Source organism: Argentina silus (assembly GCF_951799395.1).
Source record: "Argentina silus genome assembly, chromosome: 14".
Classification (NCBI taxonomy): Eukaryota; Metazoa; Chordata; class Actinopteri; order Argentiniformes; family Argentinidae; genus Argentina; species Argentina silus.
In genome coordinates, this window is record NC_139668.1 from 20,338,656 (window position 1) to 20,356,155 (window position 17,500).

At 49.8% G+C, this 17,500-nt stretch overlaps 2 protein-coding genes across 2 annotated transcripts in view; one reads left to right on the forward strand and one right to left on the reverse strand.

Moving 5' to 3' along the window:
* Positions 1 to 2,231: 2,231 nt before the first annotated feature.
* On the reverse strand, positions 2,232 to 12,699 carry slc25a32a (solute carrier family 25 member 32a). The gene is made up of 7 exons (XM_083684710.1): positions 12,246 to 12,699; positions 11,662 to 11,812; positions 9,607 to 9,692; positions 8,342 to 8,496; positions 6,497 to 6,610; positions 5,880 to 6,025; positions 2,232 to 4,836 (listed from the first exon to the last, which is right to left on the reverse strand). Exons 1-7 carry the CDS (start codon positions 12,451 to 12,453, stop codon positions 4,710 to 4,712), a joined length of 987 nt encoding a protein of 328 aa, XP_083540836.1. The 5' UTR covers positions 12,454 to 12,699; the 3' UTR covers positions 2,232 to 4,709.
* Positions 12,700 to 16,366: 3,667 nt separating this feature from the next.
* rims2b (regulating synaptic membrane exocytosis 2b) overlaps positions 16,367 to 17,500 on the forward strand; it is a gene marked incomplete at both ends in the record, with an annotated part of 10,532 nt that continues 9,398 nt past the window's right edge. The window contains one exon of the mRNA XM_083684267.1: positions 16,367 to 16,536. Within this exon, the coding sequence (XP_083540393.1) occupies positions 16,367 to 16,536 (170 nt within the window). The remainder of the gene's footprint in view (positions 16,537 to 17,500) is intronic.

The window sequence follows — 17,500 nt, forward strand, 5'->3', positions numbered from 1 at the left end:
TATTTCTTTGGGTGATGAACATCGTATCAATGTGTTGTTAGATAGACAGATTGGTTATTCCTTTTCTGTATCAACTAAACCCTCTGTATTAACTAAACCCTCTGTATTAATTAAACCCTCTGTATTAATTAAACCCTCTGTATCAACTAAACCCTCTGTATTAACTAAACCCTCTGTATCAACTAAACCCTCTCAACTATATTAACTAAACCCTCTGACCTGTATCCCTAAAATCAATCCCCTACCAGACACACACATTCCTTCTGGAAGCACTGATGTACATTGCTGCCTGACTAATGTAAGGAATGTCTGGACTGGCGCTGTGAGGTTGAGAGAGCATACCTGTGTGTGTGTGTGTGTGTGTGTGTGTGTGTGCGTGTGTGTGTGTGTGTGTGTGTGTGTGCGTGTGTGTGTGTGTGTGTGTGTGTGTGTGTGTGTGTGCGTGTGTGTGTGTGTGTGTGTGTGTGCGTGTGTGTGTGTGTGTGTGTGTGTGTGTGTGTGTGTGTGTGTGTGTGTGGAGGTGTGAGGTTGAGAGTGAGTCATGCTGCTTGAGAGGTTTAACAGCTGGGAGAAGAGAACAGTAGTTGGACGTGTGGACGTGTGGATGTGTCTCTACTGTTTCCTGCATCTCTGCCAGCGGAGGCTGGTGGCATGATGGGTTCTACCTCCACCAGCCTCCCCTGGTCTCTGATGGGTTCTACCTCCACCAGCCTCCCCTGGTCTCTGATGGGTTCTACCTCCACCAGCCTCCCCTGGTCTCTGATGGGTTCTACCTCCACCAGCCCCCCCTGGTCTCTGATGGGTTCTACCTCCACCAGCCTCCCCTGGTCTCTGATGGGTTCTACCTCCACCAGCCCCCCCTGGTCTCTGATGGGTTCTACCTCCACCAGCCTCCCCTGGTCTCTGATGGGTTCTACCTCCACCAGCCTCCCCTGGTCTCTGATGGGTTCTACCTCCACCAGCCTCCCCTGGTCTCTGATGGGTTCTACCTCCACCAGCCCCCCCTGGTCTCTGATGGGTTCTACCTCCACCAGCCCCCCCTGGTCTCTGATGGGTTCTACCTCCACCAGCCCCCCCTGGTCTCTGATGGGTTCTACCTCCACCAGCCCCCCCTGGTCTCTGATGGGTTCTACCTCCACCAGCCTCCCCTGGTCTCTGATGGGTTCTACCTCCACCAGCCTCCCCTGGTCTCTGATGGGTTCTACCTCCACCAGCCTCCCCTGGTCTCTGATGGGTTCTACCTCCACCAGCCCCCCCTGGTCTCTGATGGGTTCTACCTCCACCAGCCCCCCCTGGTCTCTGATGGGTTCTACCTCCACCAGCCCCCCCTGGTCTCTGCCTACTCTGGGAATCCACTAATGATTTCTATCCACTTTATGTGAAGTGCCTTGGCTGTTCAATAGTGTTGTATAAGCATAACAGTACATTTAAGTTCACGTGTTTTAGAACCGTATGTAGCAAACCTCATGTGTCTCACCTGTATTGCAACGTGACGTCATTGTCCAGTTTGAGGGAAATATACACTCACCGAGCACTTTACTACAACACTACTAATACTGGGTAATACTCCCTTCATTAGAACACTATACTAATACTGGGTAATACTCCCTTCATTAGAACACTATACTAATACTGGGTAATACTCCCTTCATTAGAACACTATACTAATACTGGGTAGGGCCTCCCTTCATTAGAACACTATACTAATACTGGGTAATACTCCCTTTATTACAACACTATACTAATACTGGGTAATACTCCCTTTATTACACCTTTATTACAACACTATACTAATACTGGGTAGGGCCTCCCTTCATTAGAACACTATACTAATACTGGGTAGGGCCTCCCTTTATTAAAACACTATACTAATACTGGGTAGGGCCTCCCTTCATTAGAACACTATACTAATACTGGGTAGGGCCTCCCTTTGCTCTCAAAACAGCCTCAGTTCTTCGTGGCATTGATTCCACAAGATGTTGGAAACATTCCTTTGAGATTCTGGACCATGATGACATGATTGCATCACGCAATTCCTGCAGATTTTTCAGGTGCACTTTCAAGCTGTCAATCTCCCGTTCTACTATTGGGATAGTGGCTGACCTCTCTCTCTTGTAGGATCACAACTTCTGGGTGACGGATGGAGAGGGACCCCCTGCAAGGTCTCAATATGTCCTCCCTCAAGGCAAACCCATAAACTATATCCATACCTGAGGGTTACTGCAGGCAGCACCAGATACCACAGGGTCAGAAACTGAACTAAAGAAAACGGATGTATGGACGGTATGAAATGTAAAGAAAGACAAACACACTTTATTTTGTTTCATACTAAAAATATATGCACTAAACAGAGTAGCATGTATCAGATAACCTCCGTGGTACATGACTGGTGTTCCTGTATCATACATGTAGCCTACGTCTCCTGGACTACAGAAGTACAGTTCAGGTCTTTGGTTGGTAACAATGATTCATTTTATTCATAACAGACAAAATGGCCGCCACCTTCTCTCTCAGTTAAAATGTGAATGACTCAGAGTCAGTGTCTGACACCACTCCTACTGTCTGGACTGTGTACAGTATGAATACCAAATTAACCCCTACCCCCTAAATCAGTGATCCTCAATCCTGGTCCTGGAGAGAGAGCTGCAGTGGGATCAGGTTTTCGTCCCAGCCTAGTACTATCACACCTGATTAGGTCAATCAACTGATCTTCTAAACCTTGATCAGCTGAATCGGGTGTGTCAGTGCTGAGCTGGAGCAGAAGCCTGCAGTGCTGCAGCTCTCCTGGACCAGGATTAGGGATTATTGGTCTAGACACTCCTGTAGATCTGAGAGACGAGGAGAAATAGGAGCAGAATGGTGAGAATTCAGCCTCCTCTGTGTGAATTCCACCTAGCCAATCAGAAGACACAGAGGGGGGGTCCAAACCGCTCTAGGGAGCTTGTCAGAAGATAGATTATTAGGGGGAGCAATTACATTAGCACATTAGTACTTGATTCTATCCAATCCAGGGGAGGCTGGTGGAGGTAGCAATCAGACGACAGGCTCATTAAATGTTTGATACCATTCCTCATGCCATTCATTACAATGTGCCCGTCCTCCGATTTCTACCTCCACCAGCGTCCCCTCATGATGTCTACCTCCACTGACCAATCATCTCAGACCTACAGGAATGGCTAAGGGGATTGGTTAGGGGATAGGGTGCCATTTTGAATTCAACAGTACATATAGCAGGAGTGGTATGGCTCCCTTTAACATGTTATCTTTACACAAACATCTTCCTGGACACGTCAACAAGACCACAACAGATGTAACTAGGGCTGGTACAGAAAGCACAGACATACTTATACATGATGTCAAAGATGAGCTGGAATATTGACGTACACATAGATACGAGAACACTGAGCCTCAACGTGAAGTCATGGCTTAAAACCGCCGCGATAATGTTCCAACCATCACCCCACCCGTTTATCATTCATTCAACGGTCATTTCGAGATAATGCTTTTATGTTTCTTTCTGTCCATAATACATTATCTCTGAAATGAAATATCTCTCTTTGTTCCAGTCATAAAACTTGTTCTGCAGATCACCAGTTAGTTTTATTGTTATCTCTTTCATCGAGTCCTTTCATGGATTTCGCACCCAGCTGAGCGCCGGTCCTTTACGGAGCCTTCTGGAACGTTCCGGAAAAGCCTTCCTGAAGATTCCGCTAATATCCCGCCTTGAGTGCTGCAGCAGTAGAAACAAGCTAATGATGTCATAATGTTTTCTACACTAGAGAGATTAAAGGATTCCACCCCTCTCGACGCCTACAACACGGACGTCCAGAGACACGGATGTCCAGAGACACGGACGTCCAGAGACACAGATGTCCAGAGACACGGATGTCCAGAGACACGGACGTCCATCCAAGCTGGAGGAGCTCCAGCCATGTCAACACATGTACATTACAGACAGTAGAACAATATTAACTGGTTATGTTTATATATTTGTTTTAGACATATGTTTTTTTTAACTAACAATATGTGTGTTAACTAAGTTAACTGAAGCGTTTCCCACCTGGTGGCATATTACTTTTATTTTTATTTTTGACTATTTTATGAAGTGGAGGCAGTGGGCACCAGAGAAGAAGAGTCCCAGCAGCGCTAACATACAAGCTCCTTGGTTTGGTGAACTGTTCTTCCTCTACTCTTATTGTGGTACAAGTGTCCTGATGTAGAAACGACTGTCTTTCGTTGGTGTGTGACACCCCCTGGTGGTGTGAGATGGAACTTCCTGATTCATACCCATTTCTCAAGCCACTGTCTATTGGTCCAAACCTCTCTGCAGTTGAAGGATTGGCTGGCACTGATTTCAGCAGCTGTAATTGGTTGTTGCTCTGTACAGTGAAGGTCCATCGGTGCTGTATTTGGTTGTTGTTGCTGTTGACAATACAGGTTCCCTTATGGTGAAGTGGGTGTTGCTTAGAGCAGAGAACACTGTAACACAGTACACTGTGAAGCCAGCAGCTGTGGTTAGTTGTTGACAGAGGTTGACTTGTGCTGAACCAGAAGCAGTGGTTGGTTGGTTGGTCTTGCTTACAGTAGCTTACAGTGGAGTCCAGTTGAGACCAGTAGAGACCAGTAGAGTGCAGTAGAGACCAGTAGAGTGCAGTAGAGACCAGTAGAGTGCAGTAGAGACCAGTAGACTGCAGGAGAGTCCAGTAGGATCACTTGTACTGCCCGAGCAGCAGACGGGAGACGTTCTCGTAAACCAGGAAGGTGATGCAGCAGGCAGGTATGACGCGGACCAGGTTAGGGACCATGCCCTTGTAGAAGCCCACCGCCCCCTCGTTACTGGAGGGAGAAACAACATTTTTACATTTACATTTACGACATTTAGCAGACGCCTTTATCCAAAGCGACGTACAACAAATACATTTGTTTAAGTAAGTGAATCATCTATCCATCAGTCATCATAAGACAAAGTAATCAATGCTCAGACCAGGGGCCATTGGCAGTTGTAATGCCAGTAGGCTAGTTTATTTTTTTATAAATATATTTTATTAGCAGGAGAGAACTTGTACAGGGGGGTAGTGAGGGTGAAGAGGTCTCTAGGGTTAGGGTTCGGGGTTATGGGGTTAGGGTTGGGGTTAGGGTTAGTACAGGGGGGTAGTGAGGGTGAAGAGGTCTCTAGGGTTAGGGTTCGGGGTTATGGGGTTAGGGTTGGGGTTAGGGTTAGTACAGGGGGGGTAGTGAGGGTGAAGAGGTCTCTAGGGTTAGGGTTCGGGGTTATGGGGTTAGGGTTGGGGTTAGGGTTAGTACAGGGGGGTAGTGAGGGTGAAGAGGTCTCTAGGGGTTATGGGGTTAGGGTTGGGGTTAGGGTTAGTACAGGGGGGGTAGTGAGGGTGAAGAGGTCTCTAGGGTTAGGGTTCGGGGTTATGGGGTTAGGGTTGGGGTTAGGGTTAGTACAGGGGGGGTAGTGAGGGTGAAGAGGTCTCTAGGAGGGACTGTTAAGATGTAGCTTAACAACATCCTGTTAAACTAATAACTGACTGAGTAACTAATAAACTAACAAACTAATAACTAATTAATTAACTAACCGACCGACCGACAGACAGACTAACTAACTAACCGACAGGAGAAGCCCCACCCCCTAGTTACTATAGAGACAACCACAACACTGTTAGTTAACTCACTAACTATCCCAGCTACAAGAATTAAAGAACAACTGCTCTAAGGACTAGTTAACTCCTCCTAGTTAACTCCTCCTAGTTAATGACACTAGTTAACTCCTCCTAGTTAAGGACACTAGTTAGTCAGCTAGATATCATATGGTCTCCTATGTCCTGTAGAATGTACCTGTGTGTGTGTGTGTGTGTGCGTGTGTGCGTGCGTACCTCCATGTTCTGCTGATGACATCGATGATCCCGTTGTAGTTGTTGTGTTGGTCCTGGAGCCGAGCCCGCACCACCTGATAAGGATACGTCGTTGCCACGGCGAATATCTTGGAGACGGCTGCCATGGCGATGTACTCCCATGGAGTCTAACAAAGAGAACAGAATGAGTCAGACCCTTCACAGTAAACACACCGTCAATGGACCGGACTCTGTGTGTGTGTGTGTGTGTGTGTGTAGATGCGTGTCTGTGAGTGTGTGTGAGTGTGTGTGTACAAAGCGGACAGGAGAGGAGAGGACAGTATGAATCATGTCCTTCACAGGACATACATGGTCAAAGCCAACAGCAGACAGGGAATTACAGTTATTGGTGTTATACTACACAACATACAAGCTGAAAAAATATCTCTTTCATCGAACAAAACACAGAGCTCATATCATTCCTCCTCCTCCTCATCATCATCATCATCATCATCAGGTGTTAGTCGGGGATATCTTTGTCCAAGTTAAGGTTAGGGCTCAAAGCAGTTTCTTTTATTTTCTTAAGCATTGAATACACCTGATCAAACAGATTCATCCATTACTGTGTGTGTGTGTGTGTGTGTGTGTGTGTGTCTCACCAGCAGGGCTTCGGAGGGCATGTTCTTGTACTTGTTATAGTCTCTCTTCAGGCCCTCATAGGTCATGAACTGCAGGGCAGCATGGGAGGTGCCCACCAGACCAGGAAGGAACCCCTGCAGGAGGAAACACACACATCAGAGACACAACACACACCACAGACACAACACACACAACACACACCAGAGACACAACACACACCACAGACACAACACACACCACAGACACCAGAGACACAATACATACCACAGACACAACACACATCAGGCTAGCCTTAGCTCCACAGAGGGTTAGCCTTAGCTCCACAGAGGGTTAGCCTTAGCTCCACAGAGGGTTAGCCTTAGCTCCACAGAGGGTTAGCCTTAGCTCCACAGAGGGTTAGCCTTAGCTTCACAGAGGGTTAGCCTTAGCTCCACAGAGGGTTAGCCTTAGCTCCACAGAGGGTTAGCCTTAGCTTCACAGAGGGTTAGCCTTAGCTTCACAGAGGGTTAGCCTTAGCTCCACAGAGGGTTAGCCTTAGCTCCACAGAGGGTTAGCCTTAGCTCCACAGAGGGTTAGCCTTAGCTCCACAGAGGGTTAGCCTTAGCTTCACAGAGGGTTAGCCTTAGCTCCACAGAGGGTTAGCCTTAGCTCCACAGAGGGTTAGCCTTAGCTCCACAGAGGGTTAGCCTTAGCTCCACAGAGGGTTAGCCTTAGCTTCACAGAGGGTTAGCCTTAGCTCCACAGAGGGTTAGCCTTAGCTCCACAGAGGGTTAGCCTTAGCTCCACAGAGGGTTAGCCTTAGCTCCACAGAGGGTTAGCCTTAGCTCCACAGAGGGTTAGCCTTAGCTCCACAGAGGGTTAGCCTTAGCTTCACATAGACATACAGTCTTAGTAGATACAGTTGGACAGAGATCAAAAGCAACAGAGAGAGAGGAGGGGAGAGAGGGGGGGGGGGAGAGGAGGGGAGAGAGGGGGGGGGAGAGAGGGGGGGGTGGAGAGAGAGGGGGGGGGTGGAGAGAGAGGAGGGGAGAGAGAGGGGGGGTGAGAGGGGGGGGGGAGAGGGGGGGGTGGAGAGAGAGAGGAGGGGAGAGAGGGGGGGGGGGTGGAGAGAGAGAGGAGGGGAGAGAGAGGGGGGGAGAGAGAGAGAGACATAGCATACACAGCTGGACACAGGGCAAGTCTTAACCTTTGGAAGCTGTATAGAGAAGGGGAGGCTGGTGGAGGTAGAAATGGGAGGACAGGCTCGTTGTAATGCATGAAATGGAATGAGGAACGGTATCAAACACGGTTCCATTCCATGCATTAATCAATGGGCTTGTTCGGTACCGTGAGTGAACAGTGTTCTAGAATGGTGTGTTTGTGTGTGAATGTGGACAGTAGGCCCAGTCCTCTTCCTTTAAAAGGGTTCTTGTTCACTAAGCCCAAACTAGGCAAAAGGTTAAATGTGTATTTCATGTGCCAACATTCCTGTGGACACGCCCTTTGGCTGTGTTCTATTAGTAGGAGGATTCATAATAAATACATCCTGTGCCGTTGTATAAACAAGTTTGCCCTCTAGTGGCTGACTGGATATTCACAAGCAGGAACCAGTAATGCATGGCAGACTTGCATGATTCACTGTGACCTTGAGACAGATATCAGGGGCTGAGTCACAATTCCCTACCCTCTTCCTGAAGTGTACACTTGTGCACTCCCATACATGGGAATCCTGGTGTGTGTGTGTGTGTGTGTGTGTGTGTATAATGGTGACGTGTGTGTGTGTGTGAGATGGCAGCAGGTGTTTATGTGTGTGTGTGTGTGTGTGTGTGTGTGTGACGGCATGTGTGCGTGTGTGTGTGTGTGTGTGTGTGTGTGTGTGTGTGTACCCTGTAGAGTCCGGGGATGCCCTCATACTGGTAGATCTTCACCAGGGCGTCAAACATGCCTTTGTACTGTTTCCTGTCTGGGTCGGTGTTGTACTGCAGAACCAGACGGGTCTTGGTCACCCAGACTGGGTTGGTGAGGCAGAGGGTCAGGATGCCTGGGGGGGGCAGGAGAGGAGGGAGGGGGGGCTGAGACTGGGGGCCACTTACCGCCAACAAGCTACAAGTCCACACTCCACACCCATGCTAGTCAAACTGCTCCACCAACGTGTCTGGCAACTACTTCCAACCTGGGGGATTTATTGAGGGTTTATAAAAAAGGGATGTGTTAATTAATAATGTATTTGGTAATTGGTTATGGATATGTTAGTCTTATTGTGATGTCTCGTCTGTGGGAATAATAAGCAGTAGCATACAGAGCTACACAATTACAAACATTCATACACAATATTACAGTTATAAACGTTCATACACATTATTACACAGTTATAAACATTCATACACATTATACAACAGGTTGATCAGAACAAGCATTATGATTGGCCGGGAGGCGTTCCCTGATAAAGTAACAGCTGTTGTACCTGTTTAACATTCGCAGCAGTCCTATCCCTAACCCTAACCCAGTCCTATCCCTAACCCTAACCCAGTCCTAACCCTAACCCAGTCCTATCCCTAACCCTAACCCAGTCCTAACCCTAACCCAGCCCTACCCCTAACCCAGTCCTATCCCTAACCCAGTCCTATCCCTAACCCTAACCCAGCCCTACCCCTAACCCTAACCCAGTCCTATCCCTAACCCTAACCCAGTCCTATCCCTAACCCTAACCCAGCCCTACCCCTAACCCAGTCCTATCCCTAACCCTAACCTAACCCTAACCCAGTCCTATCCCTGCGCGAAGATTACCAAGACTTGTTTTGTCCAACTATATTTAGTTGTTAGTAGTGGTTTTGTTAAACTATATTTCTGAGTGCAGGGCGAAGCTTAGGCTTTGTTTTCTGGTCACAATCTGTTGTGTGAAGACAATAAGGCACTTGAGTCTGTGCTTACCTAACCCTAACCCCGGCCCTAACCCTAACCCTGACACTAACCCCGGCCCTAACCCTAACCCTAACCCTGACACTAACCCCGGCCCTAACCCTAACCCTAACCCTACCCCTAACCCTAACCCCGGCCCTAACCCTAACCTGCGGCTGTATTCACGGTAAAGCACGGCCTTTCATGCCTTCCAGCTCCGTTAAAAGGCCTGAGAGGGAGGAACGGTACTAACCAGCCTCTGCTGCAGACACCAGATGTTCTGCTGCACTCAGCTCTGCCTGTCGGCCCTCCTGGGTGTAGGACTTGATGGCATTATAGCTGTTGGGAGGGAGAGAGAGGGAGGGATGATGGGAGGGAGGGAGGGAGAGACAGACAGACAGATAGTGACAGAGAGACAGGGAATGAGGGAGGGAGAGAGAGAGGGAGGGAGAGAAAGAGAGAGACAGACAGATAGATAGAGAGACAGGGAGGGAGTGAAGGAGGGACAGAGAGAGAGGGAGGGAGGGAGAGAAAGAGAGAGACAGACAGATAGATAGATAGAGAGAGAGACAGGGAGGCAGTGAGGGAGGGACAGAGAGAGAGAGACAGGGAGGGAGGGACAGAGAGAGAGAGACAGGGAGGGAGGGAAGAGGAAGGATCAGTACATTGTACATCTGTACAATAAACCACAACCCCCACCAGTCTGAACATGCCCTACCGGTACAGTAACTTTTACCTGCCAGAACACCTACACACCTACACCAGGGGAGGTGAGCCTGTCCTCCGATTTCTGCCTCCGCCAGCCTCCCCTGGTGTACGCAGCACCGCTGCTGCTCTTGACTGAGCACACAGGAACACTGCTGCTGTGGTGATGACCTCATATTCATGTAGGACAAAGGTCATACCTGACACAACATCACCACCTGGGTGGGGTGGGGTGGAGGGTGGGGTGGGGAGTGTTCATGTTACTGATATTGTTATGCGGTTTGTGACGCATTTGATGCCCTGTGTGTGTGTCTGCATGCGTTCCCTGTGTGTGTCTGCATGCGTTCCCTGTGTGTGTGTGTCCACATGCGTTCCCTGTGTGTGTGTGTCCGCATGCGTTCCCTGTGTGTGTGTGTTCTGTCCATATGCAGTAGCGGAGCAGGGCCAGGGAGAGGACACACATCAGAGTGCTGTCACCACTATGCAGCGGTATCGGTATCTCTCTCTCTCTGCACCTGTTACAGCCAGAGTCTGAGGCGGTGTAAATCTGACTGTAACACCATAGCATGCTAATATGTTAGCACCCAACCAGCTATGCATGTTCACATGTTGTCAGGGAAACGCTTCTGTACCTGACTGGTCATGAAAGCGCTGCACGTGAGCTCTGGCTCCCCCTGAGGCCACGAGGGGAAACTGCAACTACAATGAGCTTTGTTTACGCTAGCCCTTGGTGCTAGCTAGCTTCTATCCCAACATCGCCTGTCCAGACCATTGAGATCAGATCCCCACCTCAAGTGAACAGGTAATAATAAATACATATTTGCTACGGACAGTTTTGATTCGTCTACTTTCTGTAACAAGCTACGGTTTGGCTGTAGAAATCGTAGAAATATTGATTGAGAAATCAATCTGCCAGAACATTGGTGGTGAGCTATGACTAAAACACTATGGCTCCACCACCCAGGCGGGGTTCTACCACCCAGGCAGGGTTCTACCACCCAGGCAGGGTTCTACCACCCAGGCGGGGTTCTACCACCCAGGCGGGGTTCTACCACCCAGGCAGGGTTCTACCACCCAGGCGGGGTTCTACCACCCAGGCAGGGTTCTACCACCCAGGCGGGGTTCTACCACCCAGGCAGGGTTCTACCACCCAGGCAGGGTTCTACCACCCAGGCAGGGTTCTACCACCCAGGCAGGGTTCTACCACCCAGGCAGGGTTCTACCACCCAGGCGGGGTTCTACCACCCAGGCAAGGTTCTACCACCCAGGCGGGGTTCTACCACCCAGGCGGGGTTCTACCACCCAGGCAGGGTTCTACCACCCAGGCAGGGTTCTACCAGGCTGATAGAAGCTGTAGCACAGAGAACATGTCACCTCTGGCTCCTGCTTCCCTTCCTGCCTCTGCAGAAGTGAAACTAACAAAGTTCATATGGAGGAAAAGTGACACGTGCAAAAGTGCACAGACGCAACACACACACACGCGCACACACACACACACACGCACACGCACACACACACACACACACACTGCTGATTCTGCATCGGAGAGACAAACAAACGATCCAGGAAGTGAGGCAACGACGACGGAGGAAGTGATACTCACAACAGGAAGTAGAGCCCCCAGGAGGCGCCTGCGCCCCAGATGTTGGGCGTGACCCCCTGGTACAGCCCCCGGACCCCCTCCAGCTGCCAGATGCTGCGCATGCAGTGGACCACGCCATCGTACTGCGGACGCATCTTCAGCCCGTCACTCACTGGGGAGAGGAGACACACACACACACACACACACACACACACACACACTGTTACATACTCACTGACACTGAGACACACACACTGATACATGCACACTGAGACACACACACAAATGTGTGTTGCAGGCCACTGGATGCAACCCTCTCTCCTGAATCTAACCTTCATATCTCACCCCACCGTCTAATCCACATCGATATGACCTGAATAGATGTGGCAGTATCCCAGATGTATTACACTATCTAATGTCAGCAGAGATGACTGCGATGGAAACTAGGTCAGTAAATACACATCTGACTCAGCAAGGACTTACTGCCTACCTACTGGCCTGCTGGAACCACAACAACAACACGCTCATGAATCATACTCCGCGGCGGGAAAAGACCAGCAATAAACAAGCGCTTCGTCCTTTCTTTGTCTTTGTATCACACACACCTGCAAACCTTATTTTGACCAGGTCCAAAGGATGCAGCACCATGGTCGATATCACACCTCCGCTCAGTCCCGCGGCCAGGTTCTCGTATCTGATATGGCTTAGAAGACGATTGAGATTCGCCGTGATGGAATAAGTCTGCCCGGTTCGATCGCCCCCGACCGGGATAGCCGCGGCGACCGCCTGCCGTTGTCTGGAAATGTTACTCATGTTTTGTTTTGGTTTGTTTTACCTCCCCGGTCCTACCGTGGCAGTGGGCGGACACTGGAAACGCGCAGCGCGGTCAAATGTTGGCGAGGGCAAACAGACATACAAACAAACACAGACAGACGACGCGCCATCAATTCATGTCTATCTCTCTGTCAACTCTGCGTTTAGAGTCCGCGGTAACGATTACGCATCCGTTACACCGCCAACGCATTACCGTGTCTCTTCGCATGACCTCTGTGCAGCAGATATGCTATGTCTGTGTGTGTGTGTGAGAGAGAGAGAGAGAGAGATCATACGGGAAAAACCCTGCAGTGGCGAGGATCACGCATGTCCGAAACGCGCTTACGCAGATCACGAGAACATGTACACGGGTCTAATCCCCTCCCTTTACGCGTTTAACGGACTCGGTGTTATGTTTAGAGATCGTGTATTCCGCGCATGCTCGCTCAATTGAACGCGTTATTCCTAGGAAACAGCTATCCCATGATGCATCGGTCGACATAAGCGCTTTACCTCCGAAATGAAAACAAGGTTGGCTGCGACTCCGCGATAACGGCCGTTAATGCGGGGATCAGAGCACACCGAGCACAAACATTGGAGCCACATATGGCTACTTATATTCAGACAAACACTGTTGCCAGATAGGGATCCTGCTATTCACATTCAGAGTAACCTATACATATTTTACAATTTACAACATCCGAGAATAAAATAGAATCTAACTTTATTTGTCCATCTGTTACAAAAACGAAGGCAACATACACAAATAAATGGGCACACACACACACACACACAGTGCCATTTATTTTAGGCCCGCAGACGGCAGCTGTTCCTACCACCTATTCTAGCTGTAGTCTCGACCTACACCCAACGGACCGTACCAAGCTGCCCTGTACTGGACCGTACCAAGCTGCCCTGTACTGGACCGTACCACGCTGTACTGTGTGACACAGATGATTTCCTTTCACATTGCATCTTTCAGCCCAGGTCTGGTTGTTGTGAGCGTGCTCAGCTGGCCCCACACCATAAGGTGCCAGCCTGCCTGTGTGTGTGTGTGTGTGTGGGGGGGGGGGGGGCAGAAGGGGCCAAAAGGGCTGTAATGGGCCATGTGAAATGAAAGCAGTCTGTTCAGTGCCAAGCTGTACTCAATGAGGACCAGCTCGGATCAACATACCTGGTTGGCCCCATAGTGTGTACTAAGCTTTAGTCTGGTCACAGACCATAGTGGCTGGGGCTAGAGGCTAGGCACCAGGGGAGGCTGGTGGAGGTAGAAATCGGAGGACAGGCTCATTGTAATGCATGGAATGGAATGAGGAATGGTACATCTTTGATGCATTACAATGAGCCTGTCCTCCAATTTCTACCTCCACCAGCCTCACCTGACTAGTACCCTTTTCACACTACAGACCTGAACCAAGCTCAGCCTTGGGGCATCATGTGACAGGTAGGGTTCGAACCTGGTTCTCCCACATTCAAGACCATTAGGCCAAGAGGACATCCTCAAGGTCAAAGGGCGAACATGTGAGTTTCCATGTCTCAGGTAGGGCTACCTCGTCACAAGAGCATGATTCCAAACCACCTCTGCTACACCTGTAACCAATAAAGGTGAGGGAGACGTTGGTGCCAGGAGAGGCTAGTGGAGGTAGAAATCGGAGGACAGGCTCAATGCAATGCATGAAATGGAATGAGGAATGGTACATCTTTGATACCAATCCTCATTCCATTCCATGCATTACAATGAGCCCGTCCTCCGATTTCTACCTCCACCAGCCTCCCCTGGGTTAGGCCTCAGGAGGTGAATGCACTGGTAATGTTTACTAGTTAACTATGTTTACTCAGCCGTCCACCCTTATTGGCTACAGACTGAGACTGTAGTACTGTTGTGTTTACCATGGTAACCTAGGGACCTTCACTACCCCACAGAGGGAGCATATCTGTGATAGACTGTAATACTGTTGTGTTTACCATGGTAACCTGGGGACCTTCACTACCCCACAGAGGGAGCATATCTGACAGGCAGGGTTCAAACCCGGGTCTCCCATGTGGAAGACCCAAGCGTCTACCATTAGGCCAAGAGGACATCCTCAAGGTCTCAGACAGGGCTACCTCATCACAGGAGCAGGTTTCCAAATCACCTCACTACCCGCTTCACCCTCACTACCCCCCCTATACTAACCCCAACCCCGAGACCTCTTCTCCCCTGCTACCCCCCTGTACAAGTTTCCTCCTGTTAATAATATATATATATTTTTAAAAATGGATAAAGGCGTCTGCTAAATGGCATAAATGTAAAATGTAAAACCTCTGCTACACCTGTAACAGGGGAGGTTGGTGGAGGTAGAAATCGGAGGACGGGCTACATGTGTTTGCCTTGCACCTTCACTGTCCTACAGAGGGAGCATAGGCCTACTACTATACTGTATATCGTCCATGTACTTTGAATTATATGACGTGCATAGAGGTCCTGGGCTTTATGAATGAAACCGTCATAATTGCTGTTGAGGGAATTTGTCTTGCACATAGATTAGCATAACGATCGCAAAATCAGAAATGGACAGATCATAAATGTATGACACAGAGGTCTGGTGTGTGTTGGCCTGCTGGCTCTGATGTCTTCAGAGATGCTGGTTCAAGTGGCTCTACCTTCTTATTCAACACAAAGTTACTGGTAAAAACAAATGTGTGGCTTTTATTTGTGTGAGAAAAGTCATGTGTCGAATCCTTGAACCATAACTGAGTCCTACGATGCAGCAGGTGTCACATCGCCAAGGACAGGAGCTTGCGTCTGGGCTCGTTCCTTTAAGCACCAAAGTCGTTATGTGTATCTGTCAATGATGGTCAGCATCGCTGCTGGTGTCGGTACCGTACAGCCTAACGGCAGGTGACCGACTACTTGTCAATGAACGTGTCTGCGCCGCGCACTTCCGCTCCCCCGCCCGCCTCGTGAGCAGCTGATCTTTGTCGCACGTAATACTATCGCTCCGCCTCTCCATCCTATGGGGAATCTGTCTCTCATTGCATCCATTTTTGTACATTCAAGAAATATCCAAGAATTACGTTACCGGGAGGACACGAGCAGCAGCGAGAGAGGCGAAGAGGGGAGGCGCGACACACCAGGGGGGAGAGACACGAGATGAGGAGACCCGGGATGTGGAAAATCTCTCTCCGTAAACGCGGACAACGATGGGTTAGGCAGGAGGACTCATCGTGATTGCGGTATAACAGGTGAAGAACTTGCTCTGTGTTTCCCTGCATGTTCTGGTGAGGACCGATAACGAGGATTCCACCGGGAATATAAAACAGCGGCTGGAACCGGAATCTTCACACATTCTAGAAGCGGTTCTTTCTCGGGTTGTGGATTGGAATGCCGCTGCCAGAATGTGACACCACCCGGGGCGTGGGGGTGTCTCTCTCGCATGTTGAGTTCATTCGTGAGCTTTATATGAAACCTATAGTTTCTTTATGCATCGGCTTCATTGATATGACCCCCTACATTACATTCTATGCAGTGTGACAGTAGTGTTGGCGTGTAGGCTGTAGGCGAGGCGAGGCGACTGGGAGGCGCTGCTCACTTTGATCTCGTCTCGTATTCCAACAGGTGTAATGGTTTCAATATGTGCATTTAGCCGCGCAATTAAAAACCATGTAGTCGAGTTATAAAGGCTATTGGTGCACTTTAATATAATGTATTCAGGCTGAATTCTACGATGAAGACCAACGATGCTACAGCCGCCTATGCATCCCCATCTAAAGCAGCATGTCTCCATACGACCACAGTTGGTCTCGTAGGCTGCGCGCTAGGGCGTGCACGGTCTATGGAAATGCGTCTTCGGAGTTTATATGAGACACATCGCTCGTTATACAAGTCCTTTATTGGCGACTATTCCTCTTTCTTTAGCAATTCACCGTGAAGATGTCCGCCCCACTCGCACCCCCGGGCGGCCCTGCTGCCTCTCCGGTACCGGCCCCTGACCGAGGCGAGTTACCGGACCTGAGCCACCTGACGGAGGAGGAGAGGAGGATCATCCTCTCCGTCATGGACCGGCAGAAGAAGGAGGAACAGAAGGAACAGACCATGCTAAAGTAAGTTGATTTCTTGCTGCCAGTGTCAGTATGTGGACGCGGGAGCACGGCTGCTCTTAACCCGGGCCACAGCCCGCTATAGCCCGGTCCACAGCCCGCTACAGCCCGCTACACACGGCATAAACGTGCCGACTGTACAGCAGTCCATACACCACTGTGTTGATGGTGGATATCTGAACTACGTCTAATGTTTCCAATGGTATATAGGTATGATAAAGGGACGGTTTAAGCGACATTGTACCCAGGGATCCTATAGGGGAGCATGCATGTGGGCTGCTCTGTCAGTGTCCCCTCCCTCTCTCCTCTCTCTAGTCTATACAGCCCAGTGCAGTAGATTCCCCTCTCTCCTCCTCTCTTCTCCTCTCTCTTCTCCTCCCTCTCTCTCCTCTCTTCTCCTCCCTCTCTCCTCTCCTCCCTCTCTCTTCTCCTCTCTCTCCTCTCCTCCCTCTCTCTTCTCCTCATCTCTTCTCCTCTCTTCTCCTCCCTCTCTCCTCTCCTCATCTCTTCTTCTCTCTTCTCCTCCCTCTCTCCTCTCTCTCCTCTCACTTCTCCTCCCTCTCTCCTCTCTCTCCTCTCTCCTCCCTCTTCTCCTCTCTCTCTCCTCATCTCTTCTCCTCTCTCTTCTCCTCTCTTCTCCTCCCTCTCTCCTCTCTCTTCTCCTCTCTCTTCTCCTCCCTCTCTCTCCTCTCTTCTCCTCCCTCTCTCCTCTCTCTCTCCTCTCTCTTCTCCTCCCTCTCTCTCCTCTCTTCTCCTCTCTCTTCTCCTCCCTCTCTCTCCTCTCTTCTCCTCCCTCTCTCCTCTCTCTTCTCCTCCCTCTCTCCTCCCTCTCTCCTCTCTCTTCTCCTCTCTCTCTCTTCTCCTCCCTCTCTCCTCTCTCTTCTCCTCCCTCTCTCCTGTGTCGGTGTCACTGTTGACATTACGGTGGTGTAGTAATCTCTCTCCGGTAAACATGGAGGCGGGGGCG